At 39.9% G+C, this 20,998-nt stretch overlaps 1 protein-coding gene across 1 annotated transcript in view; it reads right to left on the bottom strand.

Annotated features, from left to right (window-relative positions):
• trps1 (trichorhinophalangeal syndrome I) overlaps positions 1-20,084 on the bottom strand; it is a 120,598-nt gene extending 100,514 nt beyond the window's left edge. The window contains exons 1-2 of the mRNA XM_085445874.1: positions 19,639-20,084; positions 308-834 (exon numbers count right to left, since the gene is read on the bottom strand). Coding sequence (XP_085302000.1) covers positions 308-320 — 13 coding nt within the window. The 5' untranslated portion in view covers positions 321-834; positions 19,639-20,084. The remainder of the gene's footprint in view (positions 1-307; positions 835-19,638) is intronic.
• Between the last annotated feature and the right edge of the window lie 914 nt (positions 20,085-20,998).

The following is a 20,998-nucleotide window of genomic DNA, read 5'->3' as shown; positions in this document are numbered from 1 at the left end:
TTATTTCTAATGAAAAATAATTCATAAACAATTATTAGCACTTTAATTTAATGTAAAAAAATAAATCCCATTAACATTTGTATTAATATTGTATTAAAGATTAGTGTCTAATTAAAAAGTGTATAATATACATTTAATTATTAAATGTTACACTTGATAAACTGACTTTGTAAATATTCACGGTAGTTTTGTCAGAACATGTAGGACAGAAAGCAGCAGAATCCTGAATATCAGCAGTAAAAACATTAAGTTTAAAGTTGTTCACTTTCCTATTGAGGGATTGAAAGTGAAAACATATATGTCCTACCTCTGCTGATCATCGGGTTATATAAACATCATGGCTGGCTCCTGGCTTTGGCATCGGTTCTGATGAAATGGCTCGGTTTAACCCTACGCCGCAGCGGTCCGTCCAGTAGCGCAGTTCGGCTACTGGCCTTCTGTACTCCACAGCGTAATGGAAAGCAGAAACCAGGTGTCAGACCAGAGCTAGTATCCTTCCATTTCTTAATCAGGTCCACACAACTCCTCGCAGGTCCGTGAGCATCCGCGCTGAAATTCTTCGGCTTCTTTGACTTTTGCTTGTGAAGGTCTTCAACTGTAAGTCGCATCAGCTACTTTTAGTCCACGGCTGCTGCCCCCCCCCCCCCTCTCGTACGCTTAACAGCTGGCCATTACAGCTTTGAGTTTGATCAAGTGTGTGTTCTGCGTAAGAGCTGTTATGCAAGCTGTCACGTTTGCTGTCCGGTCCTTTATTTTTTGTTTTGTTTTTTCGTAATTCAATTCTGGTTAAGGTCCTCAGTCATGGTTGTCAGAGTCCACTATCATCTTAACAACCTGCAAAAAGACAGAAAGACAAATACTGTTAGAAATGGGCACATGCTGCAGAAGTTAATGAAACCTATTGGAGCCAGATTTCAGACATTTTTTCCATACTTTACGTTTACGGGAAACAATTTTGCCTGGACTTTAGACGTCTACATTAAAATGGTTGATCAAAGGTGCACAATAGCCAAGAAAACATTCAGTGCCCTGCTCAGACCCCGGCCGGTTTGAGGGTTTTTTTCTTTTCTTTTCCCATATGTGACAGCTGACAATGCCTTTCACATGTGAAGTCAGTTTTGAGGTCTTTTTAAAGTCGGGGCCACGGGTAATTTACAGTACAATTTAAAAAATAAAATAATAATAATAATAATAATAAATGTGATTCTTTCACAGTGAGCATCGTCAGCTTTCCGTGAACTGAGAAAAAAAAAGTTCAATTTTCAACCAAAATCTACAATTAACAAACATGTCTGTGTTTGACAACTGTAAACTCGTTGCTTTTTTGCTTTTTCATGTCAAATTATATTTTCTTTGTACCACCACAGAAGGACGTGAAGCACAACAAACAGCCCGGACATTAACAGTCAGGTAAATAATGAGAAAAGACTGTGCAGGCGCAAAACTACTGGGGGAAAAAAAAAGGTCACTAATAATATCCCAAGGATATAATTAACAGTAGAACCCAGCATCTCGCTGTCTTCTTCTTCAAGTATGATTTGCTCACTTTCAATTGTGATTGCTTAATGAATCACAACAAGGCCGTCATTGATGAATAACTTCCAGGAATCAATAAAATAAACGATCACATATTGGATTTCCAGCGGCTGTGCCCGCTGACGAGTCTATTTTTCTTCATTCTGTAATTCTAACTGTTACAAGTTACACTCTAGTTCTCAGTTCCCCCTTTTGTTGCCCCAACCACAAAAATAACCCCACCCTCTGTGTCAGTAACACTCCTCTCCCGCTCTCTTTTTTTTTTTTTCATTCTCACTCTGCCACCCTGTCTCCTTCTTTCCATCCATCTCGGCTCTCTCTACCTCGTCCCGCAAATCAAAATGTTAGTCTGTATTTATAATAAACCGTTTTCCTCCAGTGCCTGCATCAACAGTGGATAAAGATTCAATACCTGTTCAGCGGTCTTGACCACTTCCACAGACAGTTCTAACTTTGTTTGGGCTATAGATAGAAAGTTAGCACACCAGAACTGGAGGCTATCATTATCTGAAAATGGATATCTGCTGTTTCGCAAGAAAAAAAATTGCTGGCAATAAAAGCCAAGAACATTATGAGTCATTACTGAAATTATGAGTCATTTTAAAGACCCTCCCATCTTAAAACAGTGCTGTTTTTCAGGATTAAAAACAAACTTCTCAGAAAAAAAACACGATGATTTCCAGGTAGGCACTTGGAAAAAAGTTGTCCATAGGTAACCTTGTGAAAGTGTCCACACCACAAAAAAACAAACAAAAAACAAACAAACAAAGAACACAACAAACAAACAAAAAAAGAAGGTGAGAACTCCAGTATCACATCAAGCAGACATGCTTCCGGTTATTACATGATCGACCACATCATGTAATAACAGCGTTATAACGGAGAGGACGAATGTTCTTTTCAAAGCAGAAAAAGAGAAATCTAAGAATCAACTTATTCATTAGCAGTTCTCACAAAAGGAAAAGAAAAGAGGAAAGAAAAGTTTTCTTTATCTTAAGAGTGAGTATAGCTTTAAATATTTTTTTTCCTGTGGAACTCTGACTCAGTCAGCCCCTGCTTACTCATTTTCTCAATCACTGTTTTTTGCTTCTTTGGTGTTTTTCTCTGTATTCTCTGTTTCTTTTTCTTCCTTTCTTTTTTTAACTTCCACTATGACTTTTCTTGTTGTCTTGCATTCATTCATCTCTTTTTCTAGTATAACTTCCATTTCCCAAGCTCACGTCCATCAACTTCACGTTTTTCTCCCTCTCTCCGTTCCATGTCTCTCTCCCATCAATTCATCACTGAGCTCGCTGTCACATTAATGTGTTTCTTCTGACTGTTTTTCCAACTGTCATTGTGGCTGAGATACCCCCCACCTCCCAACCACCGCCACAGCCCCCCCATCCCTTCTGCGCTCACTCCCGCAGCCCCCCACCCCCCCATACACACACACTTTGTGAATGCGTGTGGTCCAGTCCGGCCATAGACTGTTACATTGTCCCAGACAGGTTGGACTGCGCCACTAGCCAGCAGACGAGGGGGGGATGGGGGGAGGTGGAAAGCGGGGGTTCCTAGGCAATGTTTGTTTTTCTGTTTCCAATTTGGTCCAGCCTGAGGAACTCCACACTCCGCTCTGTCTCAAACACACCATTCATGACGGCCTGACGTACATGATTACACACACATGCCCACTCGCCAGCTCTCCGCTCGCTCCGAAGCACGCACACACATGCAAACAGACGCACACACGCGTTACATGCTCTCACTGCCTCAAACAGACGCACAGACTTAGTGTAAATCCACGACGACAAACATAGCACTCGAGTTCATTTACAATAATTTTTGTCACGAAACACAAGACCCTCAATTTATCTTTGTCCTCATCTTTTATTGTTTTCTGATTTGTTATTGCTAATGCCGGCTCAAATGACATGGTGGTCAAACTAATTACACTCGTTTCTTCCTCATTTTTCGGCAATTTTTTTTCCTCTGCTGTCCCAAGGAAAATAATTGTCTTTGAAGGGCCGTTTTGATGTGTCTTGTTGCCTTTTCAGATCTTATGTAGGCAGAGTTATGCTCCATGTTTCACCAATTAGAGCACAGAGAGTACATTGTTTGATATTCAGCTCAACTCAACCGTTCCAGCTTAAATGGATTATTGTGGTCATTTTTGCTGTTAGGATTTTAAATACACTAACTAAAGATCTTTCTATGTACTAGTAAAATCGTTATCTTGGATCAATACAGACAAACTGTGCTGACAGGTAGTTATCAGTCTTTTCAGATGTCATGGAATTATCGTCCCCCTGTTTGGTTTAAGCATCAACGATGTACAAGCAGGCACTGTATGCAAATGAGGTTTACTATGATTCAGTGCTCTCCGGCCGGTTCCCTGCAGATCATACCAAAAAAGCAGTGCAAAAGCAGCAAGAGCTGCACGCAGAGCTTTGCCGTTCTATCCGCGGCATAAAACGTACTGAGTAGCAGGTGCAAAACCATAAAGCTGGATGTGGAGCTTTCCAATTTTACTGTCAGGTAAACAAAGGAAACTATTAAACTACTCTTGAGATTCTCATAATAATTTGTTTAGTGATTGCAAACAGCTTGTCAATCAAAGAAAGTTGTCTTCTTCCAAAATCGTAAATTAAATTAATATTAGGAGAAGAGACGAAGCAAGTGTTAATCAAAGCAGTCAATGCCCCAACAGAGCAGATCATACAAAGTGCAGACAATCTTGTACAGTGACGAGACAATGATTGGCCTATGGAGAACATCAAATAACCTTAACCATAAGGTCCTGATGGAACAAAAAATGAACTCCATTAAGATCAGGTAAAATACAGCCAGACACTTTTGTGTTGGCATGCATGACAAAAACAATGTTCTGATGACTACGTCTAAGGTAACAAAAAGAATATTTCCATGTTCCTAACAGATCACTAAAATTCACACTGTTAAATAAAAGCAGAGCTGAAAAAGTCAATTATCTGATAAGCTGATCACCGCAGTGTGTGACCATTCAAACGTTCCAATTCCTTGGTTCCCCCTTCCCTAATCTGAGAATTGATTTTTTTTCCACAGTGAATTGAATATTTAGGTGGATTGACTAACAAATCAAGAAAAGTGACGGCAGATTAACTAAAATAATAGTTAATAGATAGATAGATAGTTAATAGCTAGTTAATAGACAGATAGATAGGAACATCATCCTATCAAGCATGCACATGTTCAACCACACCAAAGAACACAATTAAAACTTCTGCTCTACATTTTGCATTGATCTGACCGTCTGCACGGCAAGCGAGCAAACACACTGTGCCAGTGCTTCTGCTCTCTTGTGAATCACACCACTAAGTGACCTTGATCAACCAGATCTTTCAGCTGCTGAGGTTAAAGCTGAGGGAGTGGCTTACCTATTCATTACTGTATGCAACACCCACAGCTTTTAGACTTTTCTCTGACACATATGCACGTGCAAGTTGCTGACATAGCACAGCTTTCCTGTGATACATAGGTTCCCCCTGAGTGGATAAATAAACAGTTGTAGGACTGATATTAGTCCACTTCTTCCTGTGGGGTTTGGAAATTAGTCTAAAACAGCATCACCGTTGCCACCAGTAACACTATTAATATAAAGAAAACTACACTTTACTACATAGTGTTACAAGTGGTTTTGAAACTGCTGAGCAAATTAATCTGCTACATCTTAGAAAACAAGAAAAGAGAAAGCTCAACTAATTACTAGTTAACTGCAGTTGAGGCTGGTAGAGGAGACAAACTTACCAACCACAGTCAAATGAGTATCCACATTTGCCTCGTGGACAGTGCTAATGTCCCGCCTTGATGTACGATAGTAGCAGGAAACCGGGAGATGCATAAATCAACAGGGGACTGTTGATTCTGACCTTGCTCTCCACAGCTAAGACTCTCATACATCAAAAATAATGGAGAACAAACTCTGCTTCAGTGGTAGTTGTAGGCGTAATGGAAGGAACTAGTAGCTGCATAAATCAACAAGTTGATTGTTGACTCTTGCCTAGCTGTCTTTTCCCCCAAAATACGGAAAACAAACTACAGCTCTGCCAGAAACACACACGCATTACACACATGCATTCCACGAGCCTGCCGAAGTCTGCCAGACATATCTGATGATTTTGAGTACACGCACACACCCATGCATGCTTGTGTTTGTGTGTGTGTGCCTTGGTTTGGTTTGTCTGTCTGGGTAGGCTCAAACATTACATCAGTCATACACACTCACATCCACAAACTGAAACAGACAAATACACTAGATCATGCACGCACTGCGCCACATTCGCTATTCAACACTCTGTCTCTCAGGAATACACACACATGCACACAAAGACAACCACACACACACACACACACAATATTTCCACTGCTGGAGAATCGGACGTTTCCTGCAAGCGGCCGGGAAAAATGTCTGGACAAACTTAAGACGCACACACGTACACACAACGGAACATTTTCAACCCACAATGTTGACATTATATTCCTTTCCAGAGCCCTTCTATCTACAAGCTGGCCAAGTGAAGCAGCGTTTCTCCATTGAGCAGTATCGGGAAGCAAGACTGGAAGACTGTCAGTGATGTCAATCCAGGGCTGGGCTCAATTAAAAGAAAAAAAGGGCTTTAATCAAATCTCAAAAACAAGTATAATCAACTTCTCATAATGGCTTGCTGTAATTTTTTATACGGGATAATTTTCACTGCAGTAAAAACATCTTTAATGAATCTTTTTTTCAGTGTCTCAATCAAAGATATTACTAGTGCCTAAGAGATGCTGTATTAACTTACCTGCGTGTATGAGGGTGCAAAAACTGATCTCCACTGAAGGCCAAAGCATCTTTCATTTTCTTAGACTGCAGCAAGGTTACATTTTCAGTGATGCAGTGTTCATTTGCAAAGAGATAGAAAAAGTGACGTACTGCCTTAGAGTCATATCATCGCCTTACATAGCTGAGGTTAACAATTCAGATTCAGCAAACCACATTTAAAAAGCACTTGGTAAAAATTTTAAACATACTAATAAGAGTGCCCCTCTTTTTACCATCTTTTCCTCACAACGCATTAATCAACTCAGCTGGTCGTTATCAATTTAGTCACATTAAAGTTATCTGCATAAACTCTAGTAAACTGTTGTTATCACTGAAAAACTGCAGTTGTCCCTGGTCGTGCAATGTGTTAGAGGTGGAATCGGTCTAAAGGACAATGATAAATACATACCTATAAGCCAAATGAGCAATCAGACCAGTTCTGTTAATGTGCATGACTGCTCAAATATATTAAAAGCAAGCTAGCATTAGCTGACACAAGCTATAAATTCTGTATTGATCCCCAAAGCAAAGGTTCCTAGTTTTCCCCAAATTTTGGTAAAATTCCAGTTTGAACAAACAGACTTCACTGTTTAAAACTGACTTTATTTTGAGTGTTCTCTAAGGCATAAATTGGCTAAGCTGGCTAAGCCCCATCCCTTCCTTGCCAATGCTCTTGATCACAAAGTTGAAAAAAATTATAATTTTCTTTTACCTTATATGGAGTTTGTTTTGAAGCCTGTATTACTTGTTTATGCTGACAGCAAGATTAATGGGCTTTCCAAGATAATATTAGCTAGTGCCTCTTACTGGTGGCGCTATGGTGGAGCAGAAGATTGGCACTGACATAGACACTCAGGACATAGCACAAATATATCATTGCTATAATTGTCACAGAAAATTCCACCCTTGACAAAGAAAATCACACAGGCCTACAGGACGGTTGGCAGCCCTCTGGCAACAATGTGTTGCAAGGGAAAAAGATGTATATCTCAAAGGTTAGCAAGCGGTTGTTGACAGTCGCTACTTGAAACAGGTCACAGAGTGGTACGCAGTGCTACACAAAAACCTGCTTGGGATTGCTTTAGCCACTCGCATATTGCCACAGTGGCGGTAGTTTGTGTGAAAAATCCTGACATGTCTGCAAACAGTTGCTAACTAGTCTAGGAACAATGGTGCCACTGTGAAAAGTGCAACACAAAATGGAAATGGAGACCGTTTGCCTTCAAAGTAAAATTTGTGCCTTTTGAAACTCACCCGCAAATGGCGAGGCACTTTCAAAGGCAAACATTTTCCGTTAGCGTCACACTTTTTCAAGTTTCACCAATCTTTGGCAGGTTCTTGGATGAAAATTTGCAAATGACAGCTATCTGCTAGCGACCAAAGCAATCCCAAGGAGGTTTTTGGCATCACACATCACCCCAACTTCCAGGAGCCAACACCGGGAGTATACAATTTTCCCTGTCAACCGTGGGTTGCTGACTGTTTTCTAGACTGAGCTCTAACAGACTATAAAAGACAACATTTATGATGACATTATTAAGTTATGTTACCATCTGTTTTAAAGCATGAAAAATGCTACAGACAGATTCTTTTAACCACAACAGGTGTGACACCAAACAGGTAACCCAAACCAGCACTAACTAGTACAGCAGGGAGGTTCATGTACAACAGGCAAACTTTTCTCATCATTTAACAGAAACTATTCAAAAGGATTTTCTCAGTGCACAAATGGCTGTACTTTCTTGTGGTGCCGATATTCGACACATCTTCAAAGATGATCTCTAATGAGTTTCAACATCATTGCAATGCTCCTAACTTCTCTCTGCTGTTCTATCACCTCCTAGTCCTCATGCTGGTTTTCTCAATTCTCTTTGCTTTCTCTATCTCCTCCATAATAATCTGTAAATCAGACACTGTCACAGTTGCCTCCTTCCTAAGTGTTATTCAGAAGGGACATTTTAAATCTCTGTAACTCCTTGCTTTATCATCTTATATTTTAAGTGAAGCTGTCAGTCCACGGTGTAAATCCACTCGACTGCAACAAGAATATATTTAGGAAACAAATCAAGAGAACTTTGTTTTATGTTAACCTTTATAACATGGCTTCAGTGTTTAAGCTGATTTACGTACCTCTAAAGATAAGGTACATTTTTACTATTTAAAAAAAAAAAATCTTTATCATAATGTAGAACAGACAAAAAAAACTGGGGTGTTGGGTAATCTGACACATCAAATGGATATCAAGTATCAGAAAGAGCAAGTTTTACACAGGTGTTAACTGAAAGAATACATAGCAGCGAAGGGAGTGGCCACTTGAAGAGATTACAAATCTCTCATCGCCCAACATTCATCCTGATTTTGTAAACCTCCTCCCAAAGAAGGTAGTTCACGCATTAAACTGACATTTTTTTTTATGTGGCACATGGGAATCTGATCATTTCACTGACTCACTGACTTTTCTAAAAGAGCAAAAGGGAGGGGCGAAAAAGAGCGAAAGAGAGAGTGGAGGCGAGAGAGAGATTCTCACAGCTAGATGAAATCAGCCTGTAAAGAAAAGGGAGAGGACAACTTGTGTGTGAAGCACTAAAAAGCCCAAAAGCCATGTTTCAGAACAAACGCCATGCCCCCCACTGTGCTTTTCCACCCACCGCAACTCACACACATTGGCCTGAAGAAAATTTAACTGTCAGCCGTAAAGTTTTCAACCACAGTAAGTGATCTTTTGCCCCCTTTCTCGCCCCACTTTTCCCCCTTCCTCCTCCTGCCTATGCAAAACAGTCCCCATCTATCTTTCTGTTGTTCATCCTTCTTTCCTCCTTTCCATTTCTCTTCTTATTCTATCTCTATTCTATTGTTGCTGTACATATTGAGCTTCATCTCCTTCTCTATTAATGTCCATCGCAGCCTCCTTTTATTTCCTTTCCTTTCGCCATCAGTGTGTCCATTCATCCATCCATCATTCTATGAGGACCAAACCACTGTCCAACACAGACAGGCAGACACCCTCGCTATCCTATTTTCCTTATAAACTCTTTCCTACCACAAAAAATGAGAAACTATCCCTTTCTCTGTCCATTCTTTATCACACCAACCCCCCACTTACTGCATCCACACATATATCCACACACTGTGGGCCTCTGACACCCACCTCTTCGTCTCCCTTCACAAAAGTCTCAAAGACCCCCAGATGTGTGCCCCCTTAATTTCCATTTCAAAAAAGAACCACCTCCCTCCCTCCATCATCCATCTATCCGTGCATCCACTTCTTCAAACACACTGCAGATACTTCAAAAACACACTATTACACACAGCTTATCAATGACAAGCCTTTTTTTAAAGAAACAAAGAAAAAGAAAAAGCTGCCAATGAAAAATATCAGATCTTTGAAAGGGGAGTACAGGAATGTTGCAGATACAGACATATATGTTTATGCTGACCATCACAAATACCATTTATCCATAAGGAGAAACATGCTGATGGTAACAAATTCTCTTTGCATTTCAAATACTTGTTTGGGACCCAAAGGTGAGCCCTGAGAAAACAATCCATTTAGGTTACTTCCACAGTAAACGCAATAATCTTGCATTTGAGCACAGGTTCATCGTTAGGTGACGTTAATTAAACTGATAACCTTTTTCTTCTTTAACAATACGACTTGCTATTTGCATTCACAATAACTTTTACTGAATTTTTTCTGCACTCAAGGTAACAGTATAATTTAATAGTGAAACTGCAGGCACTAAGGTTATTTCATTTTGCTGGGGGGGGGTTTCATTTTTTTAGTTGTTGTTTGTTCGACGGAAACGATGAAAACTGTGTTATAGAAAGTCACTGAACTGTTTCAAGTTTTTTATATTCACAGCCAATTTATAGGTATACATTTAAAAAAAAAAATTAAAACAAAACTTGTGCAGTACTGCAAATTTATTCATCTAATTCCCTGTTTATTTTCTACACTTCTGGTGACTCGGCACCATATTTCTGTTGCTAACTTACCAAATACAATTGCTAAGTTCAGCTACCGCGTTCCTGTTTAGCTGCTAGTAGACTTTTCTCATCTTCGGCCTACTGAACTATGAATAGTTGCGTTATCCTGTTAAATGAATACTGTCTGTCCACATTACAGACAGGCAGGAGTGATAACACTTGTTACCTAGCTCAGAATTTCATCATTTTAATAATTAGCCACTGCCACCAGATGCTACATTAATAATAAATTAGCAGATGGCTAATGTTGTTATCAGGCAATTGCTAATAGCTAAATAGCTAAATTTAGTATTCATTAGTATTTTTATACATTTTTTTCAAAATTCTATTCAGTACTTACATTGACTATGGTACTTACAGTCAAAAAAAAATACTGTTACATTTTTAGAATTTTAGAATTTTGGTATCAATAAAGAGTGCTAACTATCCATTCCATTACTATCCAAAATAGTAATAGCTGGTACCAATCCCTATTGCATGATACACGATACCCAATTTTACATCAGCCCGAAATCCCTTTAAAACAATATTATTCTTAGATCACATCATTTAAAGCCATTAACCACAAAGCATGTTCAATGGCTATATCTAACCATTAACCATTCAACATTGTCAAACAGCCACAAGACAACCCTGCTACCCCACAGATATAAAATTCCAAATGGAGGGAGGGAGTACCTCAGCCAAAAGGTTGTGGCTTGGTGCCCAAAGTCAAGTGTTTCATTTTAACTCAAACAATTTACTGCATTAGATTTCATACATTTAAAAAGTCCTTGTACCAGAACAAGCTACAACACCTTCAAATGTGCTGATTAAGCACTCTTCACTGCTGGGAGAGAAGATTAGTCCCTGCCTTTTCAACGTTTATGTGGCTTGAAGAGAAGCCCTGAGGGCATCTGCTCTAACTGTCTGCAGGGGTGTACCCTCTAAAGCCCAAAGCTGCTATCGCACAATTACTTTACAATATCAAAAACCAAGCCCAGCACCATCCTGCAGAGAACAGGTGAGGCAGTTAGCTATGTCTAACTTCATTTTTCTGCTTCTTTCAGAAATGTCAAGCCAGACCAGAAGCAAGTTGAAAGGGTGTCATATCTCCCTGTGCTTCTTGCTGCCTTCTGTTATAGGGCAACCAGCCAGGGATACATGAATAAAATAACACATCAGGCCAGGCTAGACTGGCCCTTCATGAAATACAGTTACAGCAGAATTACAGTTCCACTCCTAATCCGTATTCCCTCATCTTTATTTTCTACAGACTAAATAGTCCACACGGCCACAGGCAGAAGAAAAGAACGAGAAAAAATAAATCAGGAGAAGCAACGTGTGGCTATGTGCTTTAATGAAAAAAACAATGTTAGTCGCTTAAATCATAGTTTTAATTTGACGGGACGCCATAAAAAGTCTGCCCCTTCTAACACACAACCACGCAGAGAAAAGCGCACAGTGAGAGACACACGCATACATGCACCAGAGTGAGGACAAAGACTACTTTGAAAAGTTACTCAGCCACCAGATGTTTTAGTCTGATCCCAGACTACAATACTAATGGGGCTGTACGCGTGCGTGTGTGTGTGTGTGTGTGTGTGTGTGTGTGTGTGTGTGTGTGTGTGTGTGTGTGTGTGTGTGTGTGTGTGTGCAGAGAGGAGAGGGGAGAGAGACAAGCCGATAGTTTTAAGACAGTAGAAGTAAAGATTGTTCCTCAGCAGGTCTATAGTAGTAACAAGGACATGCAAACACTTTCAAGGTAAACAAACTGCTTGGCTGCAGATAATCACAGAAGAGAAACTACAGATTCACATATAACAAAATGGCAATTTTTATATTGGACAGACTTGAAACTGTAAGCATATGTCAATGCAATGAGAGCTTAAGAGTACATCACACATACAATTACACCCATCCATAAAATAAACAGGCATTAGGCAGCAGTACTGTTGTATGACTACAAGACAAGCACTGGATCGAGCGTCAAACGCTGCCACAGAAAAGTGTGCCTCATCAAACCTCAAAAGAATCACGATTGCGAATGAGAGAGCGCACAAGAGCAAACAAATGTCAGCTGAAGTGAAAGTTAAACGCAATCTTCAAGCAAGTAAATTAAGTGTTTTGACAGTGATTACAGGATGATTGGGCACACATGACACTAACAGTCCTTCTTGTCTTGCATTACAGTAAAAATAGGAGGCAGAGATTTGGAGATAATGAAACAGAAAGAGGCACTTCAAGAGCTAAGAAATCTAAGCTGTGCGTACATGTTGTGCAGGTTCTTGATTTGACTGTTGACAGAGCAGACAGTTAACCTTCAGTGTAGAAATAAACAATCAGTGAGTCAATTCAATCATAGCCATGCAGCGAATGAGATAGATCTGACCTCAAGAGGAGAAGATAAGCGCCAGTGGGCTCCTACAATAACTGATAGCTATCTATCAACAACGCTGAACTGTCTGGAGATGAATGTTTATTGATACTGCAGGCCAAGCATGCGAAGATGTGCAAAGATATGCTGCAGGAACGGATGCCATATTAAAACTATATAGTGAACAGTAAACAGTCAACAACCACATCAAAAATACTGTAGTTATCACGCAGAAAATTATCTGTCGAATTAGCCCAGATTGTACTAAACTAAAAACTGATGAGACATGAAATACAGTTATTGTAACACAAATGTGCCGCCCACTTTAGAACTTGTTAAGAGAAAGCAAATCTCCAACCCTGAACACTGGAAAAAGCTTGATCTTACAATTTCTTACTACAAAACAGGTGGATTTTGTTCTTATTTACAGCCATGAAAAAATATATAGAATGACTTCTCATTCACAATCAATCTTTCCTCCCTTCGGAGCAAGATAACTCGTTTCCAAGCAGCTTCCTTGATTTAAAAAAAAAAGACACTTCTTCTACTTGAGAAAAGTCTCACTGAATTACGCATACAGTACTTGAGAAAAATGGTACAGCACCCTCCATCTGCGTGTTGCACAGCCGCTTCAGCTTCAACACAAAGAAGCTTACAACATAAATCACATTCAGATTCCTGCCACTTATGCCACTGTCACAATTTCCATAGTTAATTTTCGCTGTCTGCCTGCTGGGTGCTGTGTGAAAACGGCAAGAAATTACAGACGGAGCCATGCTCGTTACTTAAGACCGTTAAGAAAAACAGTAAAGAAACGCACTCGTAATGTTGTATTTGTGATGTTTGCAATTGAAGTTTGCAACGATCAAAATCATCCAGCAAAGTAAGTCTAAATGCAGACAACATGTACTTACTTTTTGAAATTAAATTGATGTTTACATTTAAATCAGTGTATTACAGTATGGATGTCTCTACTCTGTCCCTTATACAATGGTGACTGTTTGAGGTATACTTAACTTTACATTTTTATACAGAAATTAAGGATTTTATAGAAATGCACTATTTTACGTGAAGCATGTGAGTTTCCACATTTTAAGTGATTAGACCGTATCCTCTCTTCCTGATCTCTCTGTTAGTGTCAAGATACAGACTAGCAGCAAAGCTTTACATAATGTGTCCTCTAATATGTGCATACAATGAGATAAACCTAAAAACACCTACAAACGCCTCAACCTGCACGTTTCCTGTGATGGATCGTCTCGCTCTTGACCCTATGTCAAATCGGCCCGGGTTGCTTTTTCACATTGCGCGCTAATAAATCAAGTTAGCAAAAGAAAATGACGAATGTAAATGAAATGCAATGACAGCAGCAAGTATCGTAGAGCCACTACAGTAAGAGCCAAGGAGAAACTGGTTTTGCAAGGGACATCTCACTGATGATTCACTGCAATTACAACTTTTATTCTTTGTTGATTGCAACAGGTAATTGTCACCTTTCACCCTTTCTGGACTTTTATGCAACTTTCACATGTGAAACTATTTGGTTGCTTTCTCAAGGAAACTACAAAAATCTACCATATTAACTTTTAACACAAGAGTGTACATAGCTTGATGGAATATGCAAGTCCCAATAAAAGACATTTTGCTCCTATCTTGTTTTGCAGAGTTATCAAAGGTCTTTGAGGGACCAAGATTTAAAACACATTAAGGTCTTTTTCATTCAAGTAAACCTGATCAGACTTCCAGGCTCTTTACTTATTCTCCAGAGCATCACTGACAGCTGTTTATAGGCTACAATTCTCTCTTAATGACATATGGCTGTCAACTTTTTTTTTCTTCAAACCAATGGGAGCGCCTGCTGTAAACCTCGAGAAAAGGTAGAAGTCGAGGCAGCATTTTCAAGCCACACAATGACTGTCTGTATGAGTAAAGCATAAGGTCAAATCTCTCCAACATCTGAAATGTTCAACAACTTTTGTGGAATAAAATTAACAATGTTCCATACTTGATGTACATATTTTATAGAGCAGCATGTGAGCTCTTTGTTTTTTAACTTGGAACTTGTTTAGAACTTCATTTATCAAAGGGTTGGATCAAATGTTCCACAGCGTTTTGCACAACTTTGACGCTCAAATGAAATGTGATTGATATCTGAACGCACGGGTGTATGGGAGGCATCAGTGTGATACTGCTGAGTCAAAGCAGGCAGGGCTCGCCACTCACTCAACCTGTAGGTTTCATTTACCAACTGCCCTGACACAACTAACAAGCCAAAGATGGGTTTCGTAATTAAAGTCTGATCATGGGAAAGACAGATTTAGAACAACTGCTGTCTACGGCACAGTTGAGACATTTAAGTGATGCACGGGAATTCGCATGGTGTCGGTGAGTTTAAAAGTTACGCGTCTTTTGGAAACAGGAAAGCCTTTATAACCACAGGGCTGTACTGCTGCTTTATCACTACTTTCGGCGGGTACACGTCTTAATCTTCTGCCCCACTACTTCATCGGTCTTTACAGTAACGTGGCAGAAGGATTTTTATTATCTTAGATCAAAGGAAGGCAAAAATGCCCCATATTTAGGATTCGTATCCCCCCTCCACCCCACCCCCAAATAAATCTAAATACTAAGAGAGAAAAAAGAATCATTTCACCCTAAACCAAGACCATGTGCTCGTTATCTGAAGCAGGCGGTCTAAAAAGACAGACTTAAAAGTCTAAAATAGACCAAAGACATTAGAGACAAAGTCAAGCCTAAACAAGACTGCAGTAACCACAGACAGAGTGGGGATGACATTTTGGGCATTTAGCAGACACTCTTTTCCAGACTGACTTCCAGTAAATGCAACAAGAGAATAAGCTCAAATCCCTGTATAACCAATGCTGCAAGCACTGAATATAAGCAATAATAGACCCAAAATATGCACACACAGTAAAATAATTTAAAAACAATTGTGTCCTGAGGATATGAGCAAAACAGAAGACTTGTTAATAAAAAAAACAAAACAAAAAAAATGTGCTAGCTAGAGAACTCTGAGCCAAAGAGCCAGAAGCCTTACAGAAAGCCTTGTTTTTCTTTACGTAAACTATCAGTGACAAATGGATGTTTCCTTTAAATGAACTGCAGGCAGGCTCGAGATGAATAACGACTGAATCTCTAATAGATGCTATCTTTTCCTGCTATTGGAAACAGTGAATGTTGGGAGTAGTTCAACATTTGCCATAAAGTATTTAAGAAAGAGTTTCCTTATTTTTTTAAAATTTGCAAAAAGTGAAAGAAAAAGTGTTCTCACAGACTGATTCGTAGTGGTCAACAGGTCAACATCTATTTTTTAAACTATTCAATATTAAAACAAAACTACAATTACAATTACAAATTACTACAATCAGCTCTTTGTTAGTTATGATGTACAGTTTAACAAAATGCCGCAAAAGCTCGGAGAAAGGACGCACATCAGTCCGGACCAGAAGGAGAGAGACAGCAACAACGGATTAGAGGTCAAATTATTACACTGCATTCCCTTTAGTAGTGTTAGACCTCAGCGTTAGGCAAACATACTTTACTTCCCCCCGAAAAGCTTTTACTGTAGAGGAGAAACAGCGGGGGCTTCGCTGAAAGTTTTACAAACTTGCATCAATCCTGTTAACGTTTTTTAGGGTAGGCAAGATTGTCGATTTTACTTTGGAAAATTCACAGCCGCGTCAGGTTTGTACAGCTTCCCTGGATCAACAAAATCAATCACACGTCTACCAGTTTAATCACTACTTCAAAAAAACCCACTTGCTCTAAGTTAAAGTCTCCCTTTACACTCCATTTCGCACTGGCCTTTTTTCCCCCCATGTAATGCGGCACCGCTTTGAAACGACCAAAGACAAATGCATGGCAGCCCACAAAATCACTACAGTTGTTCCTCATGTCTTACAGAACATCAAACCATCAATAAAACACAGGAGATACATTCCAGCTAGTTGAACAGGACATTTCTGACTTCCCTCGCTCCATGTGTGCTCTCTCTCTCTCCCTCTCTCTCCCCGTCTCTACAAACTTTCTCTGTTGCGAGTTCCACCACAGAGAGACTTCACATATTGCAGCCATATGAGCGAAGCCACGGCTGTCTCCACAGCACATACAGACGCACAGGAAAAAGTGCTGCGCTGTCTCCCGCTCTGTCTCACACACACGGGAATGAGTTTTACAAGCAGGGGGGGGTTCTCTTTAGGAAGTTCTCAACTGTTTTGACATTTAATAGCGGCTATGAACAAAGCTGTACGATACAATAATATCCAGTGTCTGGAGAGCGGAAAATGTTTTAACGTTACGGAGCTGGATTGACACATCGGCGGATAAAGTGTTTTAACTAATTTTACAGAACATTGGTTGAAGTTATAAAAAGTTTGACAGGGACTCATTACATGCACGATGTCTTCGGTTATAGGAACACGTTTTTTGTTTTTCTTTTTTGGTGAGGGGGGGGGGGGGGGGGGGGTTTGGACTGTCTGCAGCGACTATACCCAAAGCTGAAGTGTAGCGGATCTAAAGCAAAAAAGATATAGTGACACAATATGGCATAAAAATGTTACCTTCATCTTTAAAAAAGATTTAAAGTAGGATTTCTTTTCTGATAAAAATCACTTCATCCAAGTTTATTTATGTGCTGTGATAAAACTAACTGAATCGTCCCATTCAGACTTTTTCACTATAATAAAGAGCAGAAGACAAACTTGATTGCGCATACTGGAATTTGTGGAACTGTTAAAAAAAACACCAATGTTATGCATGCATGCACTGGAAAGCAGATGTGAAAGCACTGCTAGAAAATGTTACCCATGAAGCTGATTAAATCACATTAATGTACTTTTTTTCCCCCCAAAGTAAAAATAATCTGTCATAATCCCATATCTTACAGAATACGTGTGACTTACGATGCTGCCAATCGCTCGTGCATGAAGGAACGGCTTTTCTGCTGAAGAAGTCCAAACAAATGCTCAATATTTGAAGTTTCAGAATCAGCCGTGTGTCAGACTGCTGCGGGAAATGCAAACTAAACCTTAAAAGTTTCACAAGTTGTATTATTTTACTTTTTTCCCCCTCAAACGGTCCACACAGTTTTGAGTTGAAGGGAAACGACTGTGAAACTTTTCCACCGTGTCGTGGCCAAGAAGTTGGGCATTTAAGATACAAATAAAAACTCAAGATATCAACTTGAAATTGCTTTTTAAAGTCTTTGCAGTGGCTTTTAAGCATTTTCTGCTTAACGCTGAAATGCCATGGAGCTACATTTAAAGGGCTGTGGGACAATTTTGAAAGGGCCCAATGAATAAATTAATTGCTTCATAAAAAACAAAGTGTAACCTCAGACAGCTGTGAACAAGTGTCACAGTTAAGTCTCAGGGTCTTGCTTTTCTTTAAGGAAAAAGAAGTGGGGGGGGGGGTGAAAAAAAAAAGCCCACTGAGGTTATCTGCTGAATAAAAGTTGCTCCACGCATAAGGGGTTCTTTGGGGGCCAGAACTGGAGAACTCTGCTGAAGGACTATGTAAAAAGCTTCCTTGCAGTGTGTGCCTCATTGTGCTGGCTTCACATACTCTGCTCTCCCCACAGAGTTGTCATGCCTACCCAGCTCCCCTTATCTCAAAGGAACATCACAGTTTCTTACGACCGAAGAGCGAGAGAGAGAAAGAGAGGGGGGGGAAACTTTTTCAAAGTTAAGTGGAAATGCAACTCATGCCTTCCCGGCATCACTCGTGAAACGTCCAACAGCGAGGAAACCAATAAATTCGCAAAGATTTGAGCTAAGAGGCACTTGTTTTCTTCAAAAGTTGATAAGAGAGAGGATGATGGGGGGGTTAGAGGAGGAGGAGGAGGGGGGGGGGGGGGTATCCTTTACGACAATTCACATCCACCATGCGCTCGCGAGTTTCCTAACAATGAAAGAGGTGCAAAACAAACAACATAAGAACAAACAAACAAACAAACAGCGCCAAACGGTCTTTGAACCGGTTGATAAACGCAATCTCTGTGATGTGGACTCACGCTTCTTTCCGCTTTAAGTCCAGAAAACAACAAGCAAGTTAACTGCGTTCATCTTTCGGGCTTCAAAACCCCCTTTTCCCCCCTCTCTCTGTCCGTCTCTGTGTCTCTGCGACGTGCGTCATTCAGAGAAGCAAGAAATCTGAACTTGAGTATCAAGTTTGCAGTCAGAATAGCAATGAAAAAAAAAAGTTATCAATGAAAATAACCAAGAGGTAAGCGTGCAGTTTTACAAGAGTTACCCTGTGCTGACACAAAAATAAATAAATCACTCCAAGTCACTGGCTTCTAGGAAATCGGTGTCATTTAACGTGACTTGACGCGACATACGTAAATAAATAAAATCAAGAAACAAAACTTTGAGAAAGGAGAATACACAAACCTACTTGAGGCGACTAAGTCACTCCACGTCCCCTTGTTGCTGGCTTCAAACTCAGTCTTAAAATCAGAGCGGTTCCCCCAGTAGCCCCCCAATTTGTATTTGTGTGGCGTTTGGGTGTCCTAACCTAAATGTAAATTGCCATGTGAATTCAAAGCGGTGCTGCTCTTTTCCCTCTCTCTCATTCAGCAGATCCCTCTTTCCTTACCGACGCCGCTCAGGCCGTTAGTTACATAAGACGCAAACCGACTGCTGCCCGTCGTAAAACTACCAACAGCTAACAGAGCGATATTTCGCCTCCTAATCGCACACGGCTTCCCTTTTAAGACGAACACGTTACATCTTCCCACTTGTCCGAGAGCATGCATTTCGCCGTGTACAACTCCAAAGCGTTCATCGCCGATGCATTTTTTTGCTTTCCCTCACTCTCTCTCTCTTCTTCTTTTGCCGTTTACAATGCCTCTGCACCAACAGAGAGGGCTGTATGCATGGTGTGCATTTGTGCTGGAAGTGTTTCTTTTGGTGCTGCTTACCTGTTGATCAAAAATAAGCATTAGCCTCTGTTCTCTCTGTGTGTGTCTCTTTCAGCAGCCTGTTAAGATGGTGGCTGGCTGGCTGGCTGGCTGCTTGGCTGGCTGCTTCGTCTCTTTGTGGGGTTTTTGTTTGTTGATGATGTCGGACGGGGTGACTGTGTCTTGGCTGTCTCTCTCTTTCTTTTCTTTTTTTTCCTCTTTGGTCTGAGAGGGAAAGAGAGATAGTTAAGGCTTCGCGGTAGCACATGAAACTAGGCTAATACCGACTCATTACTGAGTGAGTTTGGCTCAGGTATTGCAATATTCCGAAGGTATAGTTATGTTATTCAGCCGTGGATGGGTTTGCTGGGCACAGCAAACAAAAGTAGATAAGCTGAAAAATCTGTAATTTTTTTTCAGACTAGTGTTATCGCTTTGCTGTGACAGGACCTCTCTGCCTGTCTCTCTGTAGGCTGTGGGCATTACGTCAGAGGAGGAAGACACAGCAGCTCTATTAATATCAAGAAGCCATCCGAAGACTGACTCTTAAAGTGACACACACTGTAATCACACTTATTTACACAGTTAGTACCAAACTGAATGTACTACTCGAGCGAAATCAAAAACACAGATTCTTAAAGCGAAAGTTTGCTGTAATCTCAGGATTGCATTTACACAGTAAACCCAAGTAACCGCTCGGTCGACATCATGAAACCCGTCGTAAAACGATATACTGTAATGTCACTTGTTTGGTTATTGGGAAACTGACATAAGATCACATGAAAATGGAACAAAGCGACTTTAACAGTTAATCTGTTCAAGCAGAAATCATAAAACTGCTAAAGGAAAATCCAAATACTAAAGTCGAGGTGAATGGCACAAACTCCAGTGTGTGTAGTAAAAATGTATTCTGGTATTTTTCATATCATTTCTGGCATTTATTTCAGTTGAGTTTTAACCAATGTTTCTTTTTTTTTTAAATTATGTTTAATGCATTTCAATGTTTTAATATCTACATTGTAATCTACATTTCTTATTATTTTTGTATGCATTTCTTTCTTTATATGGTTTATAAATTTGCATGACTATACTCTCTGCATTAACCATAGAAACTATTTGTGTCACAACGACCAGTTTTTAAATGCATTGTTCTACAGCGCCTCTAGTGGTGAAATCTCCACAAGGAAGCTTTAAGTCTCCATTAGAAAAGTAATTAAACTGACCCTATTAACGCAGAATTTTACAGAATTTTAACGAAGTACAAAAATACAATATTAAAATATCCCATGATGGGATATAATGTAATAATCCAATAATCACTGCAGTTATTACAGATGGCCAAAGCAGGTGTAACCAGTTTTAAAGAGAGTGTTCTACAGCG

The sequence above is a fragment of the Copadichromis virginalis genome, linkage group LG22, assembly GCF_057382275.1.
Source record: "Copadichromis virginalis isolate Kocher_CV1m ecotype Utaka linkage group LG22, C_Virginalis_male_GT1.1, whole genome shotgun sequence".
NCBI classification, from domain to species: domain Eukaryota; kingdom Metazoa; phylum Chordata; class Actinopteri; order Cichliformes; family Cichlidae; genus Copadichromis; species Copadichromis virginalis.
The sequence above is the reverse complement of the archived record's forward strand: the minus strand, read 5'-3'. Positions and strand labels throughout refer to the sequence as shown.